Source organism: Rissa tridactyla, chromosome 1 (genome assembly GCF_028500815.1).
Source record: "Rissa tridactyla isolate bRisTri1 chromosome 1, bRisTri1.patW.cur.20221130, whole genome shotgun sequence".
NCBI classification, from domain to species: domain Eukaryota; kingdom Metazoa; phylum Chordata; class Aves; order Charadriiformes; family Laridae; genus Rissa; species Rissa tridactyla.
In genome coordinates this window covers 6,536,221-6,560,427 of record NC_071466.1, presented here as the reverse complement: position 1 = coordinate 6,560,427, position 24,207 = coordinate 6,536,221, and the positions used below count along the sequence as shown (strand labels likewise).

The 24,207-nt window shown below is 51.9% G+C and overlaps 1 protein-coding gene across 6 annotated transcripts in view; it reads left to right on the top strand.

The window, feature by feature from the left end:
- CAPN5 (calpain 5) overlaps positions 1 to 24,207 on the top strand; it is a 63,727-nt gene that overhangs the window by 14,941 nt on the left and 24,579 nt on the right. For 3 of the 6 annotated variants that reach the window (XM_054188855.1, XM_054188848.1, XM_054188863.1), the window contains exons 2-3: positions 5,045 to 5,221; positions 23,572 to 23,703. In XM_054188855.1, the coding sequence (XP_054044830.1) occupies positions 5,060 to 5,221; positions 23,572 to 23,703 (294 nt within the window). In that variant the 5' untranslated portion in view covers positions 5,045 to 5,059. Of the gene's footprint in view, positions 1 to 1,389; positions 1,411 to 5,044; positions 5,222 to 23,571; positions 23,704 to 24,207 lie in introns of those variants that run through there. The other 3 variants (XM_054188873.1, XM_054188827.1, XM_054188818.1) reach the window with 3 other exon arrangements.

Below are 24,207 nucleotides of genomic sequence, written 5' to 3'. Positions count from 1 at the left end.
GATGCTGCTGGCTTTGGGCCATACCACTTCGAGTCCAAAGCCAAGCTACAGTAGGTGCACAGCTGGGAGCAGGAAAGGGCTCTGGGAATGCAGCTGTGGACCATGTGCTGCTGGTCACGATGGCCTTTCAATGCGTCTGTCACTTTGTAGCCCGTGACTTGAGGCTTTTTTGTTCATAGAGGTGTTGGCTAAGAGGTGTGGAGCACTTATCTCGCGTTCAGTGTAGAGAGTGTAGACAGTTCAACTTTGCCTTCCCTGGGTTGTGGAGGAAAGGTGTATAACACTGTCCTTGTGTTGGCAGCATTTCCTCTGCTGAGCTGGACTTTTGTGTTGGCAGGTGGACGGGCAACCCCAGCGTTGTCCCATGTCTGTCAATAGAAACACCCAAGGAAGCCAGAAAAAATTATCTAAATAACATTTTTAGAAAGAGCCTGGCTGCTCTGAACACCCTGCTTGCTGGGCTGCAGTGCTGTGGGTTGCCCCGGTAAGACTGCACCTGGTTGGGGATTGGGCAACCACGTACAATCATAGAATCGCCTAGGTTGGAAGGGACCTTTCAGATCATCAAGTCCAACCATCAACCTAACACTGCCAAAACCACCACTAACCCATGTCCCTCAGCACCACGTCTGCGCGGCTTTTAAATACCTCCAGGGATGGCAATTCAACCCCTTCCCTGGGCAGCCTGTTCCAATGCTTGATAAAACTTTTGGTGAAGAAATTTTTCCTAATATCCATCCTAAACCTCCCCTGGTGCAACTTGAGGCCGTTTCCTCTTGTCCCATCACCTGTTACTTGGGAGAAGAGACCAACCACCACACGCCTGGCTCCTGCTTCATCTTCTCCATGGCCGATCCTATGCCTTTGCAATGTGATATCAAAGATGCCGCCTGTTTAGTGAGGACAGAGCTGGAGAACACAGGCCAGCAGATCCTGTCCTCTAAGGACAAAGTGTTTCGTCTAACCTAGAGACAGACAGCTGTAGGATCTACAAGCAAGGAGCCCTTTACTCCTGGCCGGGGTGCAGCCTTGCGATAACGCAAGCGTGGTGAGCCCGTGCCAACCAGCCGCGGTACGGGAGCCTCCGAGCTGGAAGGGAAGGCAAGGAAGCCATTTGTGGGGGAGGAAGGAAGAGCCTTTCAGCAAGCATTTGGACCTGGCCAAGGCAAGCACTTTCAATCCTTCTCCCATTGCAGCACTCGGAGCTGTGATTGTTACCAGCTGGCAGGAGCTGGAACGCCTGGACGATGGGATGCGATGCTGGAGGTGAAAAGGGGGAGTCCACAAAACCCCTGAGTCATACATCTGGCTCGGTCCTCCAACAAAATAGTTTCCTCTTTAACTCCTTCGTGGCTGGAGTGAGGTTGGGCTCAGACGACTGTTTCCGAAAATTCAGCTCTGCTAAGAGTTGTGAGTGCCGATTCCCCTCCCTGCTCACACGCGCACACGCACATGCGAGCGCGGGGTTGTTAATTGGGACCAGGCATGAAAACGCCCAGTTCTTGTGCTCCTGGAGCGTTCTAGCTTGGTGCAAGAAGGCAAAGAGTAATTAGGCAGCCCTTGAGCATTTTAATAAGGCAGATCTGAAGTTCAGCCTGGTAAGCGTGAAACGCCGCAAATTAGAGAGAGTAATGAATTTTAACGCTGCCCTAAGAAGATTCCCACCCCCCCCCCCCCGCCCCTTCCTTTTTAATTATTTTGCAAGTTGTTTGTTTGGGTTTTTTTAAAAAAAACGATCCCAAGCAGTATCCCTTCTCGTTCTGCTTGACATTTCCTTTGCAGCTCAAATCCGTCTCCACCCTCTCATGTGGGAGCAGCCCCGCAGCGAGGACAGATGGCTGCCGAGGTGACAGTCACCGTGGGGTGGGATAGCAGGGCAAGGACTTGACCCTTTTCCCCCAGGCAAATTTGGGCAGCAGAAAGGCTGGAGCTCGTCTGCCGAGAAGGCTGCGGTCCTGTTCTCACAGGGATGGACGTTGCCCAGGGCATCTTGTGGAAGTCAGCGTTGCAAGGGTCGTTGGAAAACACAGTTTCAAGCCGTTGTTTTAGAGCTGCCCCGGGAGGAGCAGTAATTTTATGAATGAGCAGCCAAGTGCCAGCCTTTGGCCATGGGACAGGGCGCGTAACGGCGTCCAGCATCTCCTGCGTCAAGCCCATAACTCCAGCCTTAACTCGAGCGTGGCTTTTAGAAAGGCACTGGACCTCCCTCCCCTCCTCTCCAGGCTCTCTTCCTAAATCTCCCTGGTTCTTTCTGCACAATCCCGCCGTGGAAATGTCCTTTCCTGTTTGTCAGCCCAGCTCATGCACCAGTCCAAGCAATTCTTGCGTCCCAGTTAACAGCAGCATCCTTCTCCCTCAGCCTGTTCTGTTCGGGCAGAAGGCGGCTGCCAACCATCCTTTCGCAGCACTGCTGCTTTGCCCGTGTCTCTGTAGCAGTGAGTGTTGTCACTGCCAAAGTCCCGCCTGACGGTCAATCAAAGAAGCTCATTCACTGCTGAGATGTCCCCAGGGAGGTTGAGGACATCTTCCATGTCCTTTACCCCCTTCCTCTGCTGGAGATCCATTGGCTAGCTCGTTCCCTGGCCCTCTTAGCTGGGTGGATGCGTGTTTTGACTGCTGGGCGCATTCCCTGCCTGCCCATTGAGGCTGGCTACTTTTCTACAAGGGACACATCTGGTGTATTATTCAGGTTTGGATATCAAGTCATTTATTTTTAAGGCTTTTCTGAGGGAAGGTGATGCACTTGGGTCTCTTTGTAGCATCTGGGAACAGGTTCTGATGCCAAGGAGAAAAATCCGTGAGCATCTCTAGAAGCCGTTTATACCACAGCACCTCAGTGCGTTGCTGAGCTGCCTTCAAAGGCTCCTGTGTGAATAAATACTTTTTTAACTGGTCCCATACAGGAAAGGTCCCAGCAGGTCATGCAGCACACTGAAGGCAGAGCTGTTCTCCCTGTCTTTGGCCTGCAAACTAAGACGTTATAGAATCATAGAGTGGTTTGGGTTGGAAGGGAGCTTTAAATTTCACCTAGTCCTGCAGTGAGCAGGGATGGTTTTATAGTTATAAACTATAAACTCTCAAATCCACAATCCTGGAGGATCAGCGCTGAATGCTTATTTTGTTCTTCCCCCACATCGGGGACATGGGAGTAGAGAGACATCGGGGCAGTTGGGTTCTTGGCCAATGGTCTCCTCGTGTGGGATGCATCTACCTCTTGCCCCAGTCCATCCTATGCAGTCCACCCAGGGTGGTGCCTCTCTTGCAGTTCAGATTGTGTTTAATTAAGGGCCTGATTGCCCCTTTGCATTCACTGTGTCTGAGGGTGTGAGTCTGGGACACGCTAGGGATTTGGAGAAAGGTGGCTGGCTGGCACAAAGCACCCCACAAGCTGCTTTAGCAACTGATCCTCAGCAGCAGAGACCTGTGGAGCAGCCAACGGAGGGGGTTATTTTGGGTTCACTTAAGCTTTGAGTGATGAGTACTTGTGCTGCTAATCAGGCTGATAAATACCATCAATTAAAACCTGTGCTTTGCTCTTCTGCTTTGCAGAAGTGAAGTGTTTTCATCTCTCCCAGAGGAGAGGAGAGGAGGCTGGCTGGGAGGGTGATGCTCTCGGGATGTTGCTCTGATCCTCACAGGCACTGGTTTAGCCCTCAAACACCTACTTCCCTTCAGCTAATCCTAGCGATTCATTAACAAGGGATCTGACACCGCTCCTAAATTCATGCCCAACTGTAAGCGATCACATAATCCCTGGGATTTGGGATGTTCACAGATTAGCTGCTTCCAATTAGCAACTTCCTTGTCCCACCACGTGTGTTGATACCACAATAATGGTTTCTGTATGTCTCACAGGGAGCAATGAGTTAAGTCAGTTTGCTGGACGCGTCTGCCCGCTGGATGGGGCACCCTTCGTTTTCCCATGGGTGGGTTGGGATTATGTGGCACATAAAACCCCATTTCTTTAGGAAACCAGACTAGGTGTTTCCAGACGAGGATCACTAATGGTCAGCATTTTGAAAAGGACATCCCATTTTGGTGAGAGAGAAGGATTGTACCTGGCTGTTATAAGTAAATATAGGGAAACTTTAGGGATGTAGCTCTGGAAGAAGCTCTGTGACTTAGTAAAGGGGAACAATGTAGAGCACCCCCTTCCCTTGTACCTGCTGTGGAACCAAGGTGACTTGACCTGCAGGGTGGAGGGATGAGGACCCAACCAAAGCGGGTGGTACCCAGCGACCAAAGGGCAGGGGTGATGGAGCGGTGATGGAGGGGTGCTGCTCTCTCTCTGGGGGGCATTTGGGCAGCCGTTTCCTGCTGTCTTCTGGTTTGCTAAATTCACTTCTCTGCCCTGGAAGCTAGACGCTTGTCAAAACAGAATAATTAATCCAGAAACACGTGGCGCTCTGCCAGGAGGCCTTTTTTTAATTAAAACCAGATCTGATAAAGTCTACTGAGAAACTGGCGTCTCTGATGAAATCATGAAATGCATGACTGTAACTCAGGGCTGCACGGTGGGGGTGCTCCGAGTAGGACTCAGCCCCCATAAAACCTGCCCACACCCAGCTTGCAGGGGATGTCTTCTCCTCCTTTGCCTACAAAGGCTGTGTTTTTCCTAAATGAGTTACAGACTCACTAAAAAGCAGGACATCAGTTATGGTCTCCTGCTGTTCCTGTTTTGGTGGTGTTTGGGCAGCTCTGGGGGAAATGGGAGACCCACGTCCAGGGGATCTGCAAGGTATGCTTGAGCTTTGAGGAGTCATCCATCTCTCCTCGTTCGGATGCAGGATTTTCCCTGCCTGTTTAAATTGGTGATAGAGCACACTTGATACCTCCTGGAGTGAGCCAGAAGTGCTTCATGGGACTAGAAATGTGGGGTCTACCAATGTAGGACTGTCAGATCTGGGGGAAGGCAGAGACAGAGGCTGGGTGGTTGTCTTCAGCCATGATGTCTTGGTCCTACCACCCAGATGCTGTGGAGGAGGATTGGATGTCCCTGGCCAGACCCTGCGCCATCTCACTCCCATTCTCCTTGTCCTCCCAGGGCCGGTGGGGAAGGATGTTTTCCTCAGTGAAGCCATACGAGAACCAGCGCTACGCCTCCCTGAAGAAGGAGTGTCAGAGGCGGAAGCAGCTCTTTGAGGACCCGCTTTTCCCTGCCAACGACGACTCGCTCTTCTACAAGTCAAGGATCCAGGGTATCCAATGGAAGCGGCCGAAAGTAAGTGCACCTGTCCCCTTGCACCTCGACACCGCTTTACGCCGTCTCTGCTCTTGGGCATCCCCAAAAATGCACAGCACATCCTTTACCAAGGGCACCACGCCCCAGCCAACATCTCCCTTCCCCAGCAGGGTTTATTTGCCTGGGCTTGGCATCATGAGCTTCTGGGGTGCCAGGGAGACCGGCTGCACCCAGGTCCAGGCTCTTCTGCCCCCACTGAGGTCCAGGAGCAAAGGAGGCTTCGCTGTGACTCAGTTTCCCCATGCATAAAACAGAGAGAAAGTTTGCAGCCAGGTTGATGTTGGATGCTCTTGTTAAGTCTGGTGGGTCCTGTAGGGCAAAGGGTTATCTCTGAATACTCTTGGTGGTGCATTTGGAAAGGGAAAAGATGATAAGGTGAGGTGGTTTTGGGGTCTTTGGGAGGTAGGTGGTCTAACCCGTCCTTCCTGTCCTGTGCAAAACCCGTGTCCTCAGCATGTCCTCTGCAAAAAACACTCTGCATGTCCTCCATACTGCTGTGTCCGTCATGGAGGCAGGTTGTGGGAGGCTGGGGGGTAACGTTGCCTGTCCCCAGAGCTGTCTGTCCCCCCTCTGCTGCTCAAAAGATGCACATTAGGGCCTGAGGGCACTATGTCTTGGGGAGTTTTTGTGCCCTGGTATGGCCATCTGCTTGGGGCTGACCATGAGGCCGTTTCTGTGGCTGCCATGAAATACAAGGCGTCCCAGGGAGCAACGATAATTGCGATGTGTGGAGAGGCAATATCACAGCATCTAACACACCTGGGTTCTCCTTCCTTGCCTGCGGGGAGGAGCAGCTCTCACTGCCCAGCCCGTGCTGTTTGGCACGCAGCTTGGTGGCGTTTCAGGGTGGCAGAATCGCCTGAGCTGCCGTTGTCCTCCTCGCCCCCGCCGACAGCCCAGAAAATCAGCTGGCCTTTTGCAAAACAGTGCTGTGTCTGTCTGGGTGAGGGCAGTCCTGGGAGGGGTGGACAAAAAGGCTTTGTGTGAAGGGAGGGATGGAGCTGAACTGGCTCTTTCTTTGTGGCAGGAGGGGCTGAGGCCACCAGCATCCCACCGGGCCCCTCGTGGGAGGAGGGCTCGCTTCCCTCTGCTCTGCTTTGGGCTCTTCCACACCAGCTCTGCCTGGACATGGGGCTTGTGCGAGGTTCTGCCTGTGTTTTAGCTTACTCCCCTTGTCTGCTGGGGCGGGAAGACACTCTGCACAGCTGCCTTCTGAAGACAGGGCCCGCCATGGTTTGCTCTCATTGTGGAGGACACCATGAACACAGCTTGCACATCCCATTCGCATAGCAGATGGGTGATGCCTGAGACTTTCTAAACAGCTTTCTCTGGGACTAAAGGGTAGGGACGTATTTGACACCCCCTTGCTGGCTTGCATTTGGAGACACGCACATGATTTCAACCCCATGTCTAATGGCAGAGGGTTGGCTCCAGTTGTAGAGGGGCAACTTTGCTCGTCTTCTGCTGAGCATCTACGTCTCAGAGCTTTTCTCCATCGGCTTTTCTGGCATTCAGCTCACTTGCAGCCCTTGGCGTTCAGGCATGTAGCATCCACTCCTGCTTAGCAAGACATCAAGGTATCATCCTCTTGCTGCCTTGCTCCAGAGAGCACAGCACGAGCTCTTTCTAAGAAAGCTTTCTGGACCTCCTGGTCTTCACCTGCAAGGTGGGTATGCTCATCTAGTCCAAGCTGAAGCATGGAGTGAATTCAGTCTCTTTCCAACCAGCCAGCTCTGCAGTTTTATAGAATCACAGAATAGTTTGGGTTGGAAGGGACCTTTAAAGGTAAAGCAATTAACAGAGGATGGTAGAACAGGGGCTTTTTCTGGCATGGGTTGGCATTGGGAATGGATGCTGGAAGTGGGTCCCACATGCAAGCAAGGTTCTGTGCACTTAACCAGAGCTGGAGATGGTCCCTCTTTCACTGCTTCTGTACCAGACAAAGGGAACTTTGCTTCAGTTTTGGCACCAGAGGGAATCCATGCTGAGCAATAGCAGTCTCCTCGATGCTGCAGGCTGGTAGGATCGTCTGATCAGACCCTGTCTAGCTGCCCTGACCACAAAATTGCCATAAAAAAAGAATTTGAGCTCCCATGGGCCCTGGTTACTGCTGAAGTTTCCAGAGGCCTCTTTCTCTAAAGGTCTTCTCCAGGTTCTTTCCTTTCAGTTCTCCATTTTGGCAAAAGTGAATTGCATGGGGAGGAGAAGTGCTTTGTGCCAGCCAGCCAATGCAAAGTGACATTTTTAACTGCTGGACCCAATTCTGCTTGAATTCATACTGGCTGTCTAAGGGAGAAAGCTCAGCAAAAGGTCCCAGCATCTTCTGCAAGAAAGCAAACCCAGTGCATCTGGGCGTTAGGGATCTCGATATAGGTCTCGCCACTTTGCCGTCTGCCAGTTTGCTGGGAAACACCATTGGTTTCTCCAGTTCGATGCAGTGTTCAGTAGGGTCCAAAATGTCCCTGAGGTTCAAATCAACGGCTTGTGTAATAATTGCACGGAACAGTTATTAAGCATCTTCTTTCTATTAGAACCAGCAAATCTCTCCTTAGGCAATCACATTTTGTTCTTGTTTAGAAAAAAACAAACAGAGTGATACTCCCAACTTCTGGCAAGTGCTGTCTGGGGGAATGCCTGACCCAGAAATGGTGTCTGCCGGGGACACTGTCTGCGGGGGGGGGGGGTGTTGGTGTGTACACACCTCTGTTATCTCTCAGGGCCATGGCCATGGTTTGTTTTGGAGAGTTTCAGCTGAAACCACGTGATAAAATGCAAGAGCTCATCATGCCTCCAGCCTTGCTGTGAGAGCAGAGTGAGCGGAGAGTGGAAATAAAAGGCATCAGCTATTAAAAACAACTGTTTGCTTTCTCAGAAAGGTTGTCGCTTACGGTCTATGCAGAGAAGTGATACATAGGAGATAGATAACTTTTTCAGACAAAGCACCGGTATGTGAAAAGTAACTGTAGTGAACTCACGGGGGTGGTGGGAATGAGTTTTGGCAGAGGCAAGATCCCATTCCCTTATATTTACAGGCACTAAAACAGATCTAAACAGCCCATAGAATCACAGAGTGGTTTGGGTTGGAAGGGACCTTAAGATCATCCAGTTCCAACCCCCTGCCCTGGGCAGGGACACCTCCCACCAGACCAGGTTGCTCAAAGCCCCGTCCACCCTGGCCTTGAACCCCTCCAGGGATGGGGCAGCCACAGCTTCTCTGGGCAACCTGGGCCAGGGGCTCACCACCCTCACAGTCAAGAATGTCTTCCTTAGTTCTAGTCTAAATCTGCCCTCTTTTAGTTTAAAGCCATTCCCCCTTGTCCTATTGCTACAGGTCCTACTAAAAAGTCCCTCTCCAGATTTCTTGTAGCCCCCGCTCAGGTACTGGCAGGGGCTCTAAGGTCTCCCCGGAGCCTTCTCTCCTCCAGGCTGAACCCCCCCAGCTCTCTCAGCCTGTCCTCCCAGCAGAGGGGCTCCAGCCCTCCCAGCATCTCCGGGGCCTCCTCTGGCCCCGCTCCAACAGCTCCGTGTCTCTCCTGTGCTGAGGCCCCAGAGCTGGAGGCAGCACTGCAGGGGGGTCTCCCCTGAGCGGAGCAGAGGGGCAGAATCCCCCCCCTCGCCCTGCTGCCCACGCTGCTGGGGATGCAGCCCAGGCTGCGGGGGGGTTCCTGGGCTGCCAGCGCACATTTCTGTGTGTGTGTGTCTGCATCTCTTCCTTCCCAACCAGGACCTGCCCTTGCCCTCATCCTTTCTGCTCCTCCACGTGCTCCCAAAGCCTGAGGTTGCTTTGGCAAAAACTAAAAAAAAAAAAGCAATCTCTGCAGTGCTCTCCCTCTTGCTTGAGGTTTTGCTGGGCGGGGGGGGAAGACAAAGCTGAAGGGCTTTGCTGGAACAGCTCATGAATAACCCTTCCCACGTCAGGCTATTTTGCTTCAGCTTCCTCCCGCATCTGGCGTTGCAGCGTTTCCTGAACCGGGCTCAGCCTTATTCTTTCCAGCGGGGTGTCCTCCCTCCCTCCGTCCCTGCTTTCCCCTGGCCTCGAGCCCTGCTCTGGGTGCCAGATCTTTGCAGCGGGAGCAGCTGTTTGAGCCCTCTCATCAGGCTTTGGCTTCGGTGGTTGTTTGCCGGACATCTTCGTCGTGCGGCACAGCGAAGCCAGGAAGCTAATTGCTGGAGCGTACGGGAGGGAGGGAAGCCGTAGCATCAGCCTGAGCTGGAAAGGGGGTCCCAAAGATCTTTGTTTTAGTGCATCCACTTAAAAATGAGACTGGCTGCTCCTTGCTGAGCCAAAGCAGGTTTTGGAGCTGGATAGGGGAGCATCAGTGTCTCTTTCTGGCAGCTCCACTTGGCTATTGTATTACAAATTAAACCTGGTGGTTTTGGGTTAAGCCCAAATCCCAGTACCCTGCTTGAGTCTCCTTCTCCCTCATGCTCTGCCTGCTACCATATGAAGGCGAGGGAGATCTCTGTCTTCGGGCAAATAGTATCACCCACAGAGAAAATCTTAGCCTGATCCTCTAGATCTGGGTTTTGCCCTCCCTGTTTGAATCATAGAATCACAGAATGGTTCGAGTTGGAAGGCACCTTAAAGACCATCCAGTTCCAACCCCCTGCCCTGGGTAGGGACACCTCCCACCAGACCAGGCTGCTCAAAGCCCCGGCCAACCTGGCCTTGAACCCCTCCAGGGATGGGGCAGCCACAGCTTCTCTGGGCAACCTGGGCCAGGGGCTCACCGCCCTCACAGCCAAGAATTTCTGCCCAAGATCTCAGCTCAATCTCCCCTCTTTCAGTTTAAAACCCTTCCCCCTCGTCCCATGGCTCCCCTCCCTCATCCAGAGTCCCTCCCCAGCTTTCCTGGAGCCCCTTGAGGGACTGGAAGGGGCTCCAAGGTCTCCGCGGAGCCTTCTCTTCTCCAGGCTGAACCCCCCCAACTCTCTCAGCCTGTCCTCACAGCAGAGGGGCTCCAGCCCTCCCAGCATCTTCGTTTGAGGCAGGAATGCTGGCAGGGCAGCGTGGGAGCGGGAATTTTTGTCTGTCGATTGGTGAGCTGGTCTGGGCTTTTGGGAGCTAGATAAATGGTGAAGGGTGCTACTGAGAAGAAGGGAAGGGGATGGGACGGGTGAGATACAGGCTGGGAGGCAAAAGTAAAGGGGGGATCTGGAACACTTGGATGTTTATCCCCTGGGAAAAAAACAGTGATGGCCCAGGGTGGAAGAGGCTCAGCTACCCTGTGGGAAAACAGTTCGTCTCTTCTAATCATCACTGTCACAAACTCTCTTATCGGGTACAGGCCACTTCCAGTGACGCCATGGGATTGGTACTGGGTTAAAGTAGGGTCGTTAGTACCCCTGGCCCTTAGCGAAGGCTTGCTTTCTCTCTGCAGCAAGGAGGTTCAGGTCCAGTCCACCAAGCGATGACCTGCTGCTGAGACTGGTCACCATATTTGGGCAGCTTCTATGCTCCTGTGGGAGGCAAAAGGAGCCTGGTTGGGAGGCTTAGGCCATAGATGCGATGTCGCGCCACGTGAACTACATGCTGTGGTCCTTCAGCTCTTCCCAGGGAGCAAGGTTGAGCCTGGCGAAGGTTTTTTCCTCCCTGTCCTGGGAGGCAGAGTGGGCTGCTGTGAGCTGAGTGTTTCCGCGTCCACAACAGTGTGTTGCAGGACTTTGCAGACCCCATGGTCTTCTCTACGATGCAGAGCGGTTGAGACAGGAGATCCCAAAGATGCTCGGAGGGGACCAGGTGGCAACTCAGTGCTGAACTGCACCAAAGGTGGTGTAACGAGAAACTGTGACGAAGCACGAGGGTTTCCAAGCAGGCTGTTGTCACAGTGACTGGGTGGCTCAAGGTGACATGCAACGATGGTTGAACCTGAGCTGCGCCTCTGCACTGTGAGTTCAAGCCCAGCTGATTGCAACCACCAGAGAAACTCTCTTGGATGAAGTCTTACACCCTCCTGTCTCCAGGGGAAGAGTTTTGCCCTCCAACCCTGTTTCTCAGTATTTTTATATCTCTCCGGCATTCGCTTGCAAGCACCGAGTTCCCGCTGTGGGAATTGTCAAGGGAGGTTGTCACTGATTAAACAGCATAAAGGTAGATTCTTGCTAAATGGCAATATTATTTTATCTAGATGAAGGCAATGTCATTTGGAGGGGAGAGTCAGAGTAATTTTGGGGGGAGACAGAGGGGCCGGGTGTTTTGGGAAGGGTTGTGAGAAGCGGGAGGTCTTAGTGCAGTAGGGCCATGGCATTTTCAACCCTACCGTGGCACCGGGGAGAGGTGCTCTCATTCACAGCCCTGTGGGTTTTGTTTTTTTTTTTCCAGCCAGACAAGAGGAATCCTGTTTTAGAAACTGAGAAAATACCATTTTTCAGTAACCACTTCCCTGTCGGCCTGACGCACGTCTAGCCTGATTTGTGTACATTGTCCATTATATCCGTTGTCTCCTGAATTCGGTGCTATTGTGTTTGGAAGATGAAGAGATGTTGCAGGATGGGAGAGCATCTCTCAGATCCCCTTTTTCCCTGAGTTATTAAGCACTTAGCTCCTTTCTCATGCTGAGTGAGGGTTATACAATCAATCCCCGCGGGGTTTTCCTGGAAGGGGAAAGGAGTCAATGAACTAATTCACTAAAAGCAGGACCGGCACTTGCCTGCCCGCAAGTTTCTGCATTAAAAGGTCTTTTCCCCAGTGTATAGCACAGGCTGGGAAGCTGGCAAAAACACAAGGGTGAAGATAATGGGGAAGACAGAGGTTACGTTCTTGCAGTTCTTTGCTCTGAGAGTTCCCCCAAAGCAGACGTGCGTGGAAGCAATTAAAATGGTAACGGTCATTGGGAGCAATAACCTTCTGGTGCCCCACCTGGACCTACTTCTGCCAGAAATACTAACCTCTGGCACCTGCGCTCCAGGGATGTCTTTGCTCAGCTTTTTGCAGCTTTTTGGCCTGTCTCGCTCAGTTTTGGTCCCACCGGGAGGATGCTCGTGGTTAGCACTGATGCCGTGGCTCCTCTGTGCTGCTGGATGGACTGAGGGACCGTCTCCTCCCAGCGGAGTCTTTCATCTGTCTGTGATCCATTGCGGGAGTCGGAGTCCTTCCAGACCTTTGTGCTTCTCAGCTTGGGAATTTATGAGCCGCTCGCCTGTTAATTTATCTGTCGTTTTCTGTAAAGTCTGGAGCTGATTGCCAGTCTGGTCGCTCCTTGCCAGGGAAGGATTTGGTCACCATTTAATGCAGTCTCTGAACTGACCTTGTTTTTATATAGTTAAGCCATTCACAGGCTCCCCCCACCCACCCCCGTCCCTTCCCTTCAAGGGTGGACAGGATAATTTTTGTGATTATTTATGCTTATTTTAAAAGGTCTCTCCTCTCGTTGCTTATGTTCCAGCAGATCTCACCACATCTTCCCAGGGCCACGGCCCCCAGGCAAACACGCTCTCCCCCTTTGCCCCAACGAGGATGGGGGTGATAAGCTGCCTGGCGTGAGTATGGCTCACTGCAGCCCTTTGATAAGGAATTAGCCAGCCAGCCTGCTCTGTCCTCAGCGTCGGAAGGACACAGCCTTAAATGCAAAACCAACAGTAAAATCAGTGGATTAGATTCATTGCCTGCTTCTTAATGCAACCGCGCATCGGTGTCTAGAAATTATTTTATCGGTAACGGGGGAGAGCATAATGATAGCAGAGGGTGTCGCAGAATGCAGCCCATGGCGCCCTCCGCCCTCCGTGGCTGGGAATGGTGCAAATCCTCCCGGATTTGGCTCTGGGATGCTGGAGGGGCACATTCAGCCTGCGGAGCAGATAGATAGTGAGCTAGTTATACCCTGCATCAGCTCAGGCTTTTAATCTTGGTGCGAGCTGGGAGGTGCTGTATCGCCTGTGAGCTTGAATTTTTGAGCCCTGCGAGAGGATGGGATTTTGGGGTGATTTGCCTGTGTTAAGGGCAGGCTCGGTCCTGCTGGAAGAAATGCCTTTCGCTGAAGCCCTCACAAAGGGCGAAGGCTCCATCAGGCATGGTGCTTCCTCTTGCAGAAGGAAAATTAAACATGAGATGCGGTAATACCGGGGGCCAACCCGCGCTGCTGCAAGACGTGGTTAAAGAAAGAAACAAAGAGGAGGAAGCATTGGTGGGAGGACCACAGCCCCGGACCCACGCTGGCTCTGCAGAAAAGGAGCCTTTGCCTTGGTCTGGCGAACTTGAAGCCAGAGGAAACCGTTGCTGATTTCTGCGTAACGCGAGGTCACGGCACTTCCTTGAATTAACTCCCTTTTGAAATAAACTTGACCTGCTTCCTCTAAGCACCATCCAATTTTATTTTTCCAGGGGAGGAAAATCCACTGTGACTCTGAATCACTTGCTCTAAAGACCAGTCTAAAGACCTCAGGTTTTGCATTTTTAATTTTTTGGCGTGGCTTGACTTAGCTTCAGCTTACACCCCTTGGGTCTTGTGTGCACACTCGCTTCCTTCTACATTTCTGTGTCCTTTAAATATTATGATAACTCTGTAATGCATATGCAACTGGGGCCAACGGATACCTATACCTGTAAAGAAGCAGATATAAACCCTCTCTCCATCATCTTTCCTTCTTGCCTCGCTCTGCAGAGCCTGGACTCCAGTCGAGGAGCATCCATGGGTTGACCGGGGATGCATAAATGCAGCTAGCGTCTGCCTTTGTAAACATCCCAGGGCAAGGGCTTGTCCTTTTCATGCTGCCAAATGACTGACACCGTCTGAATTATTTGTAGGGAGCGTTAAATTCCCTCTTTGTTTTTTAAATAAAAACCCCGACACAATTCGACAGCAAGTGGAATGACACCGTTCTTCCTCTGATATATTTAATTGAACACAGAGAGTGCGTAAATACTGACCCAAAGCCCTGCAAAGGTTCAAAACGTGTTTATGAGGCAAGAGATTTTTGTCCTAAGTGAAGGCACTTGGCCCAATGCCATCATTTAGACCCGTGTGTGCTGAAACACTGTGCAATGGCGGGGATGAATTCCTTGGGATGGTGCTGCCCGTGGCTTGACCATCCCTGGTGGCCATCCGTTCCCAACCTGCGGGCTGTCTCGCCGCCACGTGTGGTTGGAGGGACCTGGTGCTCAGCTCCCTGCTCTGTCCCGGTGGGCAAATCAGTCTTGAACTGGGGCACTCGGGGGATCGGAGGAGAATGAAAAGCACCCTTGAGAAAGGACAAAGCCTTTAGGTGCTGGCAGTGCCCCGGAACAGAGTGCAGGCACTCGGTAGTTGAACTTGCCAGGATCAAGTGGGGTGCCCACTTGTGTCATCTGTTGACCCCTTCGCATCCTCATCTGGAGGCTCATCTCTATGAAAACCCACCGATAGGTCCCTTTTAGACTATTCTTCGGCATAGAAAGCTGGGCCAAAAGCAGCACCCCAGGGTGATGCTCTCACGGGATTTTACCAGATGCTCTGGCTTCACCCCCTTTTTGGCCCTGGCTTCTCAGGTGCCCTAAAGGAGATCAGTGCTTCAGCCACTGTTCCCAGTCCCTGTGGGTCAGGGGCAAACTGGCACCACTTCTCCACCCCTTGAGGCTGGTGGTGTGTCAGATATCACAAGAAGAAATCAGCAAGGGCGAGCTGAAGCATCTGTCCCCTTCGGGTGACAGCTGGGGCCAGCAGGAGCTCTGTTGACCAACAAGGCAAGAGACTGCATCTTGGGAGGGGTGACCTGTGTGTTCACGTAGAGATGAAACAAAGCATCCCACATCTTTAATATTTCTGGATCTTTGGGAAGAAACCACCATTCAGTGATGCATTTCTCCCAGTTCCCCTCCAAGAAGGAAAAGGGCAGACAAACCATCTTAATGGAGTGGTCATGGATGGTTAAAGCTTGACTGTGGTCTGATACAAATACCACTGATAGAGTTACGTAAGAATTAATGATGGAAAATGTAAATAGAGTGCTTAATAACTGGAGAAACTGGCTAAAAGTCTAACCATACACATGTTTAGCCCATGTAAACTATGTAGTGAGCTTGTGTGGAGACCCCGTGCTAGCTATTGCTGGGGGAGTTTTTGCACGTTCCTGTCTTGAAGCTGCTGCTGTACCTACATTGTTGTGTCTCTCAGTGAACTGGCAGCAAAATGAGGATGAGTTGAAGGCTTCAAAGTCCCTCCTGGAAATGCTGCGTATTGCCTGTGTTATTGGGAAAGTCGAGCAGGCCAGGAGGAAATCACCGCAGGGGAAAGGGATGTTATGGAGGAGAGGTGAAGCTTGCTTGGGTTTGATGGCCCTGTGAACTCTTGCTGTTTCATGACTCGAGCCCGTGGCCTCATGAGAAGATGGTTGTTAAATACAGGCTTCATTCTTTTTAGGGAGACCCCACTTCGAGGTGCCAGCCAGCGCTGGCTAATGCTGGGTGCTCACAGCCAGCCCTGCTGCCAAATTCCACTCCACTTCCTTCTCTTGACAGTGGCAGGAACTCGGCCTTTTCCTGGTGGCTGAAAATTGAATCATTTTCCCTAAATAATCGTTTTCTCCCTTTTTGTCCTTCCTCCCTGTTTGCAGAAGCTCACGAGTCCCCATTTCTAGACAATGGTTTTCTCATAAAGCAGGTTTCTCTGCAAAGCTACACCCAGGGTATGAGTAACCAGAATAGGTGTGGGCTGGAAGTCATTGCTTTAAATGGCTTAAACTTATCATAACCTCTTCATCATCATTGCGTAGTCAGGGATTAATCTGGACTGTGGTGGGGTCCAGGTCCTGGTCTTGGATCGAGGTGCTGCTGTGCTATAAATATGATACAATCCCAAACCAAAGGACAGTGTGGCCCAAGGGGGTGTGGGAGGTTTCCCTGTGGAAAAGTAGTGAGGAGGGTTTGATCTGAGATATGCACAGTGGAGGGTGGAGGTGATTTTTCCATTGCAGCTTCGGTTTCTTTCTTTTCCCATCAATAACTTGGCTTTTAGGATAATAAAAGAAAAGAAGAAAGGGAAGGGAAGGGAAGGGAAGGGAAGGGAAGGGAAGGGAAGGGAAGGGAAGGGAAGGGAAAGAGAAAAGACAACAAAACCTCTGCGTGATTTAGATTCCTAAATCCTGTTTTAGATGATTGGCTTTCAGTAAGACGCAGGAGTTGGGATTCAGGCAGGGCAGCAGGCATGAGTGCCAAACCTGAATTATGTCACTTGGAGGCAGAAACGATGCAGGTGAGCTCATGGCCCCATCAGCTGGCTCCAGGATTTCACAATAGTGTGTGGTTTTGTATCATTCCTCCCAAAACACTGTGGTTTCTCACAGCAAGGCTTACTTGAGTAGGTTCCTCCCTTCCCACCACCATGTCCCCACCACCATGTTCCCCAGGGTGCGGACTGATGGCTTAAAACTGGTGCAAGCTGTGGGACATCCTCATGGCTCATGCTGTGGTTCACGGTCCCTCACTTGTTACCAACGTGACTGTGAATCTCCCCAAGAACAGGTTTGGGGCCTGATGCAGAGAGTTTCAAGCCAAAGCAGTTCTTCTGGTTGAGGTTAGAGCCCACAACTGGAAGTGCTGGCACAACTGAGGGAGCAGTGTGCCACGGTGAGAGGACGGGCTTTGGAGGGTGGGTGTATTTTAAACCCATGACGCTGCCAAACCAGGGTTGTCCCTCACCCTGCAAGTCCTTAGCGCCATCCCAAGGGAGCTGGGTCAAGGGAGGTCCTTAGGAGAGCTCAAGGCTGGGATGTGAAGGAGGATGGGGGAGCTTGGGAGAAGGTGGCCAGCAGCACTGCAGTGAATGTGAGGGGTATATCTGTCATAGGGTGTTAAAACAGCCGTGGGAGGTTTTTTTAAAGTTAGAACAGCCATGGAGGTCCTCCACCTCTCTGGAGCAGCTCCCTAGAGCCCACGCCTACAGGTACTAAGATTTAAGGGAAGGACATCCAGCTGGAGCCATCCTTGAAAACTGCTGCCTTTCCCCAGTGTCTTCTCCTTCGCTTTGTGGACTGTAGTTGTGTGTACTCGTAAGGGTCAGGCTGGCTCAGGCGATGCAGCGTGAAAAGGAGCCAGGTGATGTCGTTTCCATAAAGGAGCGATGGCTCGTGTGGTGACCAGACTGCACTGGGACTTGAAACCAAGAGGGACCACTTCTGCCTCTGGCTGGCGTAACCCGGGGCTCATCCTCGCACTGCTCTGAGCATCCCACCCCCAGGTTTGTCAGCAAGGTCTGTGAAGACCTTCCTGCTTCAGAGCCGAGTTCTGCTGATCTCAGGGCTGTCGGGATCCAGAGAGTATATTTTTTCTTAGTGGGTCTGCAACCAGACGCATCAAAACAACTCACCGTGGCAGAGGCAACGTGGGGAGGGCTGCGTCTGAATGCGTGGAGATGCTGTGGTGGCCTCTGCATCAGTCTCGGCTGGGCGGAGACCGAAGAAGTCCTGGGCTGAGTAATGGTGAGGCTTTCCAAGAGTGCATCCCTGGAGAGTGCGGGCGGGAGGAACGGGAACGGCGGGTCCAAGGTCTCTGCACTTGTTCCAGTCTCCTTCCCATGCTGCCGGGAAGGTGCAGGGTGTTGCGTCTCTCCACCTCTCATTGCTTTCACAGAGACTTCTTTGGTGCCTTTGTACTTTGGATACCGTGAAGATAAAACCACAAAGGGACCTGTTGAGGCTGCTAAACCTGCAAATTGACCTTTAGATCTTGTTTGCCACCGTCCCCCCACCTGCCGCTCTTTCTGGTGCCAAAACAAATGGCAGAGGCCGAGTCATGGGGTTGGTGGGGAGTGTATTTTTTTGATGCCTTCCCTTTACGAGCAAGTCCTGTTTGCTGTGGGTGGAGCGTCCAACGCCCTTTGCGCGGGGTGGGGGCTGATAACCGATACGAATTGTGTGTACGTGGAGATACACTGGGTGGATTAGAATTAGGGATGCCTGACTGGGGCAATACAAACCCCCCAACACAGAGATTTACCGCTTCTGGATATTGCCAACCACGTCGGGGTGTGTGAAGCCGAGCCACCGAGGAAATGATAATCCCTCTGAAAACACACACCTCTAAAGGTGTGTCTAAACTCACCTCGTTTCCTTTCCCTGTGTCACCCCGTGTGCAATTTTTTTTTTAATTTGCCCTTTTTGCAAAATGACATCCCAACGCAGGTACCTACGGCCAGGCAGCGCAGGGACCTTTGTGTCGCCCGTGTCACCCGCGGCGCTTGGACGCCTCTTGCTCTCTTTTGCGAGTGACATTTTAGACGCAGGATCCCTTTGGTTCTCCATTGCCCGGGGGCGGGGGGGAAGCACTGCTGCCACGCTAATTGATTATCTTGCTGATTTTGCTAGTCTGAGTGCAAGCATTGCTCCCGAAACAGCCAGGCTCTGCAATGCAATTAGACTGCTCTGCTCCTTGCAAAATCTTGTTAGCGAAAAATGGTCCCGGCGTGCAGCAGATGTTGTAGCTCACATGGTTATTTTTCCCCACTTCGCTTTTTCCCCTCCCCGCAGCTGGCTTGACGTGATCCAGATCCCCAGTGACATCTACAGCTCAGAAATCTGCACCGGGAAACGCTTACAAGACAGTCACCAAATTAAAAAGCCAATTAGAGGGTGATTTGCTCATTACTACCCTGTGTGGAATGGGACTCGCTGGGGAAGATGAGGCTGATATTTTCTGGTTTAAATGCATTTGGGAGGAAAATGTGTGTTTTGGAGGTAAGAATACTGAAGGGGAGAGTGGAGGAAAAGCCCACACGCTTTTTGGTGGGAAGCAAAATTACGCCACCAAGTGCAAGATAATTGCACTAATTGGGTCTTTTATTTCCTTAATGGGCTTCAATAGCCCAAAGCCAGAGGGAGCAAACTGGCACAGATCCGTTCTTGGGCTCCCAGAAGCCAGATCTGGTACCTCTGCAGTCAGCCTCTCATCGAGAGGGACCTCAAAGTCCTCTCCCAGCCCTGGCTCTGATTTCCACCTCCATCCCGCATCCCCTGCAGGAGGAAGGATGTGAGAAGGAGTATATGAATCACCAGAACTTTGAATCACTAGTTTGGCCCTCCCTGCGTTATCAGGCTGTATCTTTTCACAGGACCATCAACACCAGCATTCTCTAAGTTGTGTTTTCTTGCCTGGAGCTCAGGGGCCATTTCAGCAACCACTTTTAGGGAGGGTAAATCATCTCTGATGGTGCTAAGGATCCTTGGGATCCTCCAAGACAGGTTCTCATTGGGGGTGAAGAGGCATGGGTGGCTCTCTTGGCCAAGGTAGGGTTAAGAGCAATACATTGAAGCTTCCCTGCAGCCATAGCTTTTGGTTTTCCCTCCTATTCCTTGCTGTTCACCATCCATGTCCAGACTAGGAGCAGCCGTGACCTGCTGGCTGCAGTGAGATGAAGAACAGGACGGACTCGCTGTTTGCTGAAGCCTTGGGCGCCATGGGGTGGTTTGAGCTGGTTCTGTGGTGGCTGATGCCTGAACCCAGAAGGTCCTGCGTGGGGGTGTGCGTGTTTGTGTGCTGCCCTCTCCTCTCAGGGTCGTGGCGCTGGGAGGGTGACGTGGTGTTTGCTTTTGGGAGAAGCGCCCGCCTGGGTAAATGTTACTGCTCACCTGGTTTCTGTCTGCTGCACGGCAGGGAGGGGAGGAAACCAAGGTGATGATCTTCTGTGATGAGAACATCCCTGCTTGTCTCCTCCCCTTGCATATACAAACCCCAGGCCCCGTAATTCAGTCTGGCTGCAGAACAAACTCTTTATCTCTTTCTGCTCTGTCCGCATGAAAAGAGAAACAATGTTCAGTGCTTTTCTTGGCTTTTTGTGACCTAATTCCCACCGGTCTCTAGTTTATCACCCACCTCTGCATGTGGGCATGGTGTTTCATGGCTCTGAGTGTACTTTGCACCCTGAAGGAGCTGCATTGTACGCCAGGGCCCCACTGTGCTCCATGAAATCCTGGGGGGAACTGCAGCCTTGCTGAAGCCTTGGTCCCTTGCTCCCACCTCAGTACAGGCAGAGCACCCAGGGAGTGTCATCCCTGCAGACTGAAGGACACACATTTTGACCAGGGCCAAAATGTGTGAGTGGGAGCTCAGCAGCTTCAACAGGGACTGAAGAATCCGAGTAATTTAATATGGGGAAGCGCCAGTCGAGGGGATTTGGGAAACCTTCTCAGAAGGGAAGACTGACCCACGAATGAGTCTTACCCTGATGGGATGAGCTCCACAGCGTTAGAGCAAGGAGGCAATGCTGCCTTCCCCTATGTGAGTGCAGCAGAGGTCCATGAAGGGACTGGAGCATCTTACATGAGGAGAGACCCAGAGAGATGGGACTCTTCAGTCTGGAGAAGAGAAGGCTCAGGGGGACAACTACCTGATCACAGGGAATGAATAAGACAGAAACAGACTTCTCAGTGGTGCCCAGTGACAGGACAAGAGACAGTGATCTCAAATTGAAAAACAGGAAATTCCATTTAAACACGAGAAAATACTTTTTTTTACTGTGAGGGTGGTCCAAACACTGGCACAGGTTGCCCAGAGACTGTGGAGTCTCCATCCCTGGAGGTATTCAAAACCTGACTGGACATGGTCCTGGGGAATCTACTCTAGCTGACTCTGCTTTGAATGGGTGGGATGGACTGGATGATCTCCAGAAGTTCCTTTTAACCGCATTGATTTGGTGATTCTGTGCTTAGGATCACTGGGAGCCCACTGGGACTGAGCTCAGTTCTAGGGCTTGAGGGTGCTGCGTGGTCCTTCTGCAGGGAACCATGAGTATCCCTCTCTGTCCTTCAAGGTGGACTCCTGGGAAGACTCACTGAGCATTTTGGGATTTGCACAAGTTTTGTGCAGAGCTCACGTGGTGTTTCCTCCCAGCCAGGCCTGTGTATTGTGCTGAGTTGATTGTCATGCAAAACATCACTCCTCCTCCAAGGCCTGATGCACCTCCTGGCACCAGGTGTGCAAGATCCTGGGTCAAGGGAGAGGCTGTCACCCCCTGCCACAGCAGAGGATTGTGGCATTTAGCAGCCTTCGTGCTCCTAGGAAACTTCCAATTCAGCTGCCAACTGCCATGGGGTTTAACACATTATGAGGGAAGGAGGTTAAAAAGTCCATGGGCTGCTAAGTTGTAGAGCAAGCGTGTGTTTTCAGCCACCACCACGCTGGGCCAAAAGCACCTTGAAACGCCACATCCAAGTGTGCACCTGAATGGGAAACGCCTACTGCAGCATCTGAAGAGCTGCCTGAATGAATCCTTCAGAGACGATACGCCCTTAGGGACCCGTCTGCCTTAGTGGGAAGAGAAGCTGAGTCAAGTGAGAAGTGTGTTTTGCAGCGGGAACTTCCCTGGCACGAGCGTTTCCAGCCGTGGCACCTCTGTTGCTGCCATGGGTCCAAGAGAGTAGGGTCTAATGAGCTGCACCCCTCGCCTGGGCCAGGGCAGGCTGCTCTTTTGATGAGTACGTAAGGCTTCCCTCTATTAAAATGAGCAACCACGGGGTTTTAATTTGCAAACTCTTTCCTGGTGGTGGGGCAATCACAGCTAACTGGCGGTTCTGCTCTTAGGAAAGGTCTCTGAGCCCTCTAGGGCTCTTAGAAAAGGTCTCTGAGGTCCCTCAGAAACCTTAGGAAAGGTCTCTGAGGTCCCTCTACCCTGTGCTAATTTCTGCCAAGCAGGATATGTTTGTCATGCTTTCATGTTCTCCCCTGTCTACATAATACCAAGCGACTCCTTTTTTTGCACACTGCAGATTCACCCAAGGGTAGAAGGGGCAACCGTGGTCCTCAAGTGGGGCAAGCACGGGGCCTCTGCCCCCCAGAGCAGGATTGCTAAAAGCTGATCTTGCAGACATCCCCATCCCATCACAACAGACAGGATGGACGCATCCCCTGCTGCTGGGGGCTTCCTTGGGGGTATAAAAGAGGAGTTAAACTCCACCGCTCCTCCTCCATCCCTCTCTGCGCTCAGCGATGCTGAGAAGTGCAGGTGGCTCCTGCCTTTGGTGGCTGTCAGCTTGCCTCCCTCTAGCGCTTATCCCAACCTCCTGCAATGCCAGCAGCTGGCAGGGGAATGGTCCTCTCCCTTGGGTGTGATCCCTGCCCAGTTTGTGTCTGGATGGAGCTCAGGTGATTTTTTAGGTGTACGGTGCTGGCTGGGTTAGGTGGGAACAGAAGGAGGTGCTTACAAAGCGGTGATTCCTTTTCCTCCCTGTGACGGGCAGAGGCGATGCAAGTCCTGTTGTGCAAAGTTTGGGGGGAACATGTTATTCTGGGTGCAGCCAGCCTGAAAAACTGGGAGGTGTGGGGGAAGAAAGTAAGTCTGCTTTTCCTTCCCCCCCTTCAAATTAAACATAATAACAACAGGGAAAAGATTCTTTCAGCTCTTCGTCTGTCCCATCCACCCCCAGCCTCCAGCTGGATGTGACCTTCCAAACGGGATTGATCAGGAGAAAAGATACCAAAAAAAAAAAAAAAAAAAAGCAGTGTTTCACATGGAGCTTGCTCAACACCTCCTGATATTTAAGTGCTTTCTTGGCCAGGCTCTAAGAAGGAGTGGGAAGAAGGGAGGGCAGCCTGGCAGGAGCCAGGCAGAGGAAAGGCGATGTGGTTGGAGGGATGAGCTCACCTCCTAGCTGGCCTTCTACCCAAGTTTCTCCGTTCATGGTGCCTGTCCGCAATCCACCATGCTGGTTTTGGTGTCAGAATGAGCATTTAATCCTCCTGGCCCAGCTGCAAAACTTTTGGCTCACTGAATTTTCTCCATCTGGAAGGACAGACCTCCTGGGCGAGGACGCTTGGCTTCTTGAAACCATGGCTGAGCCCGCGATCTCTGTTGAGCTTTCCCAGATGAACTCTCTGATTTAGGCTCTGTGATTCCTCATCTAGGTGCCCGGCTCTGCCCTGCTCCTGCAGGGTTTTATTTTTGGATGGATCCACAAGTTCCAGTATGGGAGGCAATGGGTTTGGGTGCTGCTGTCGTGCTTTCCAGAGCAAAATAAGAGAGGGAGAAGCTTGTAAAGGAGGAGAGAAAGCTGAAGGGCTTATGAGAAATAACAAAGAGTGGACTTAGAAGAGGAGATGGGTCACTAGGGCTGTAACGGTGCGAAAACGTACCATTATCACCAGGGATAAATATAGTGAAGCGGTGATGATGCTGGAGCAGAACAGGGAGTAGGTCTGGCGTCACTTCAGCAGTGATGCTGCCCATGTCTTGGTGAGACAGAAGGCAGGACAAGGTCCTCCTGCCCCCGGCATGACCAGCGAGGCCAACAGAAAGCTGCAGGTGGGATTTAAATGGAGCCTGAGGAAGAGGGAGAGAGATTTTCCTTTGCCAAGAAGAAAATCCTTTGCTCCTGATTTCCCTGTCTCCTTGCTTACCCAGTGTGTCTCTTTTTCTCCTGTCCCACAGGAAATCTGCGATGATCCACACCTCTTTGTGGATGGGATCAGCTCCCATGACTTACACCAGGGCCAGGTCGGGAACTGCTGGTTCGTGGCTGCCTGCTCCTCCCTGGCGTCCCGGGAGTCTCTGTGGCAGAAGGTAAGCAGTTCCCCATGCCAGGGGAAAGTCTGTCTTCAACACCTTGGCTTTGTGTTGTGTTTGTCGAGCTCAAAAACTGGTTCTTCAGGGATGCCTCAGGTCCTTAAAAACTGTTCATGTGCAAAAACCTCCTTTAAAGGACTGTCTTTCAAGGAGAAGCAGGTCATCATGACTGCAATCACATCACACTCAACCCAAACCCCTGGTTGTTTTCTCCTTAACCAAGTGAATGAAGTCCCATCCTCTCCTCCAGGTCCCAAATCTGACCCTCCCCACTCCAAAATAACCTAAAAAACAACAAGAAGAACAAAATCCAGGATGTTCAGCTGCAGCGTTTGGCCCCGTTTCCCTAGTTCCCATGGTGTTACCTATCTTTGGCTGCTCAGCGTGCACCCACCTTGGCAATGAGATACCTTGCGCTGGGGCAGGTAGGGTGACTTGAGAGTATTAGTATCCCTCCTAAGACACTTCTTCCCTAAAGCATCCATCCCTGGCATGTCCTGT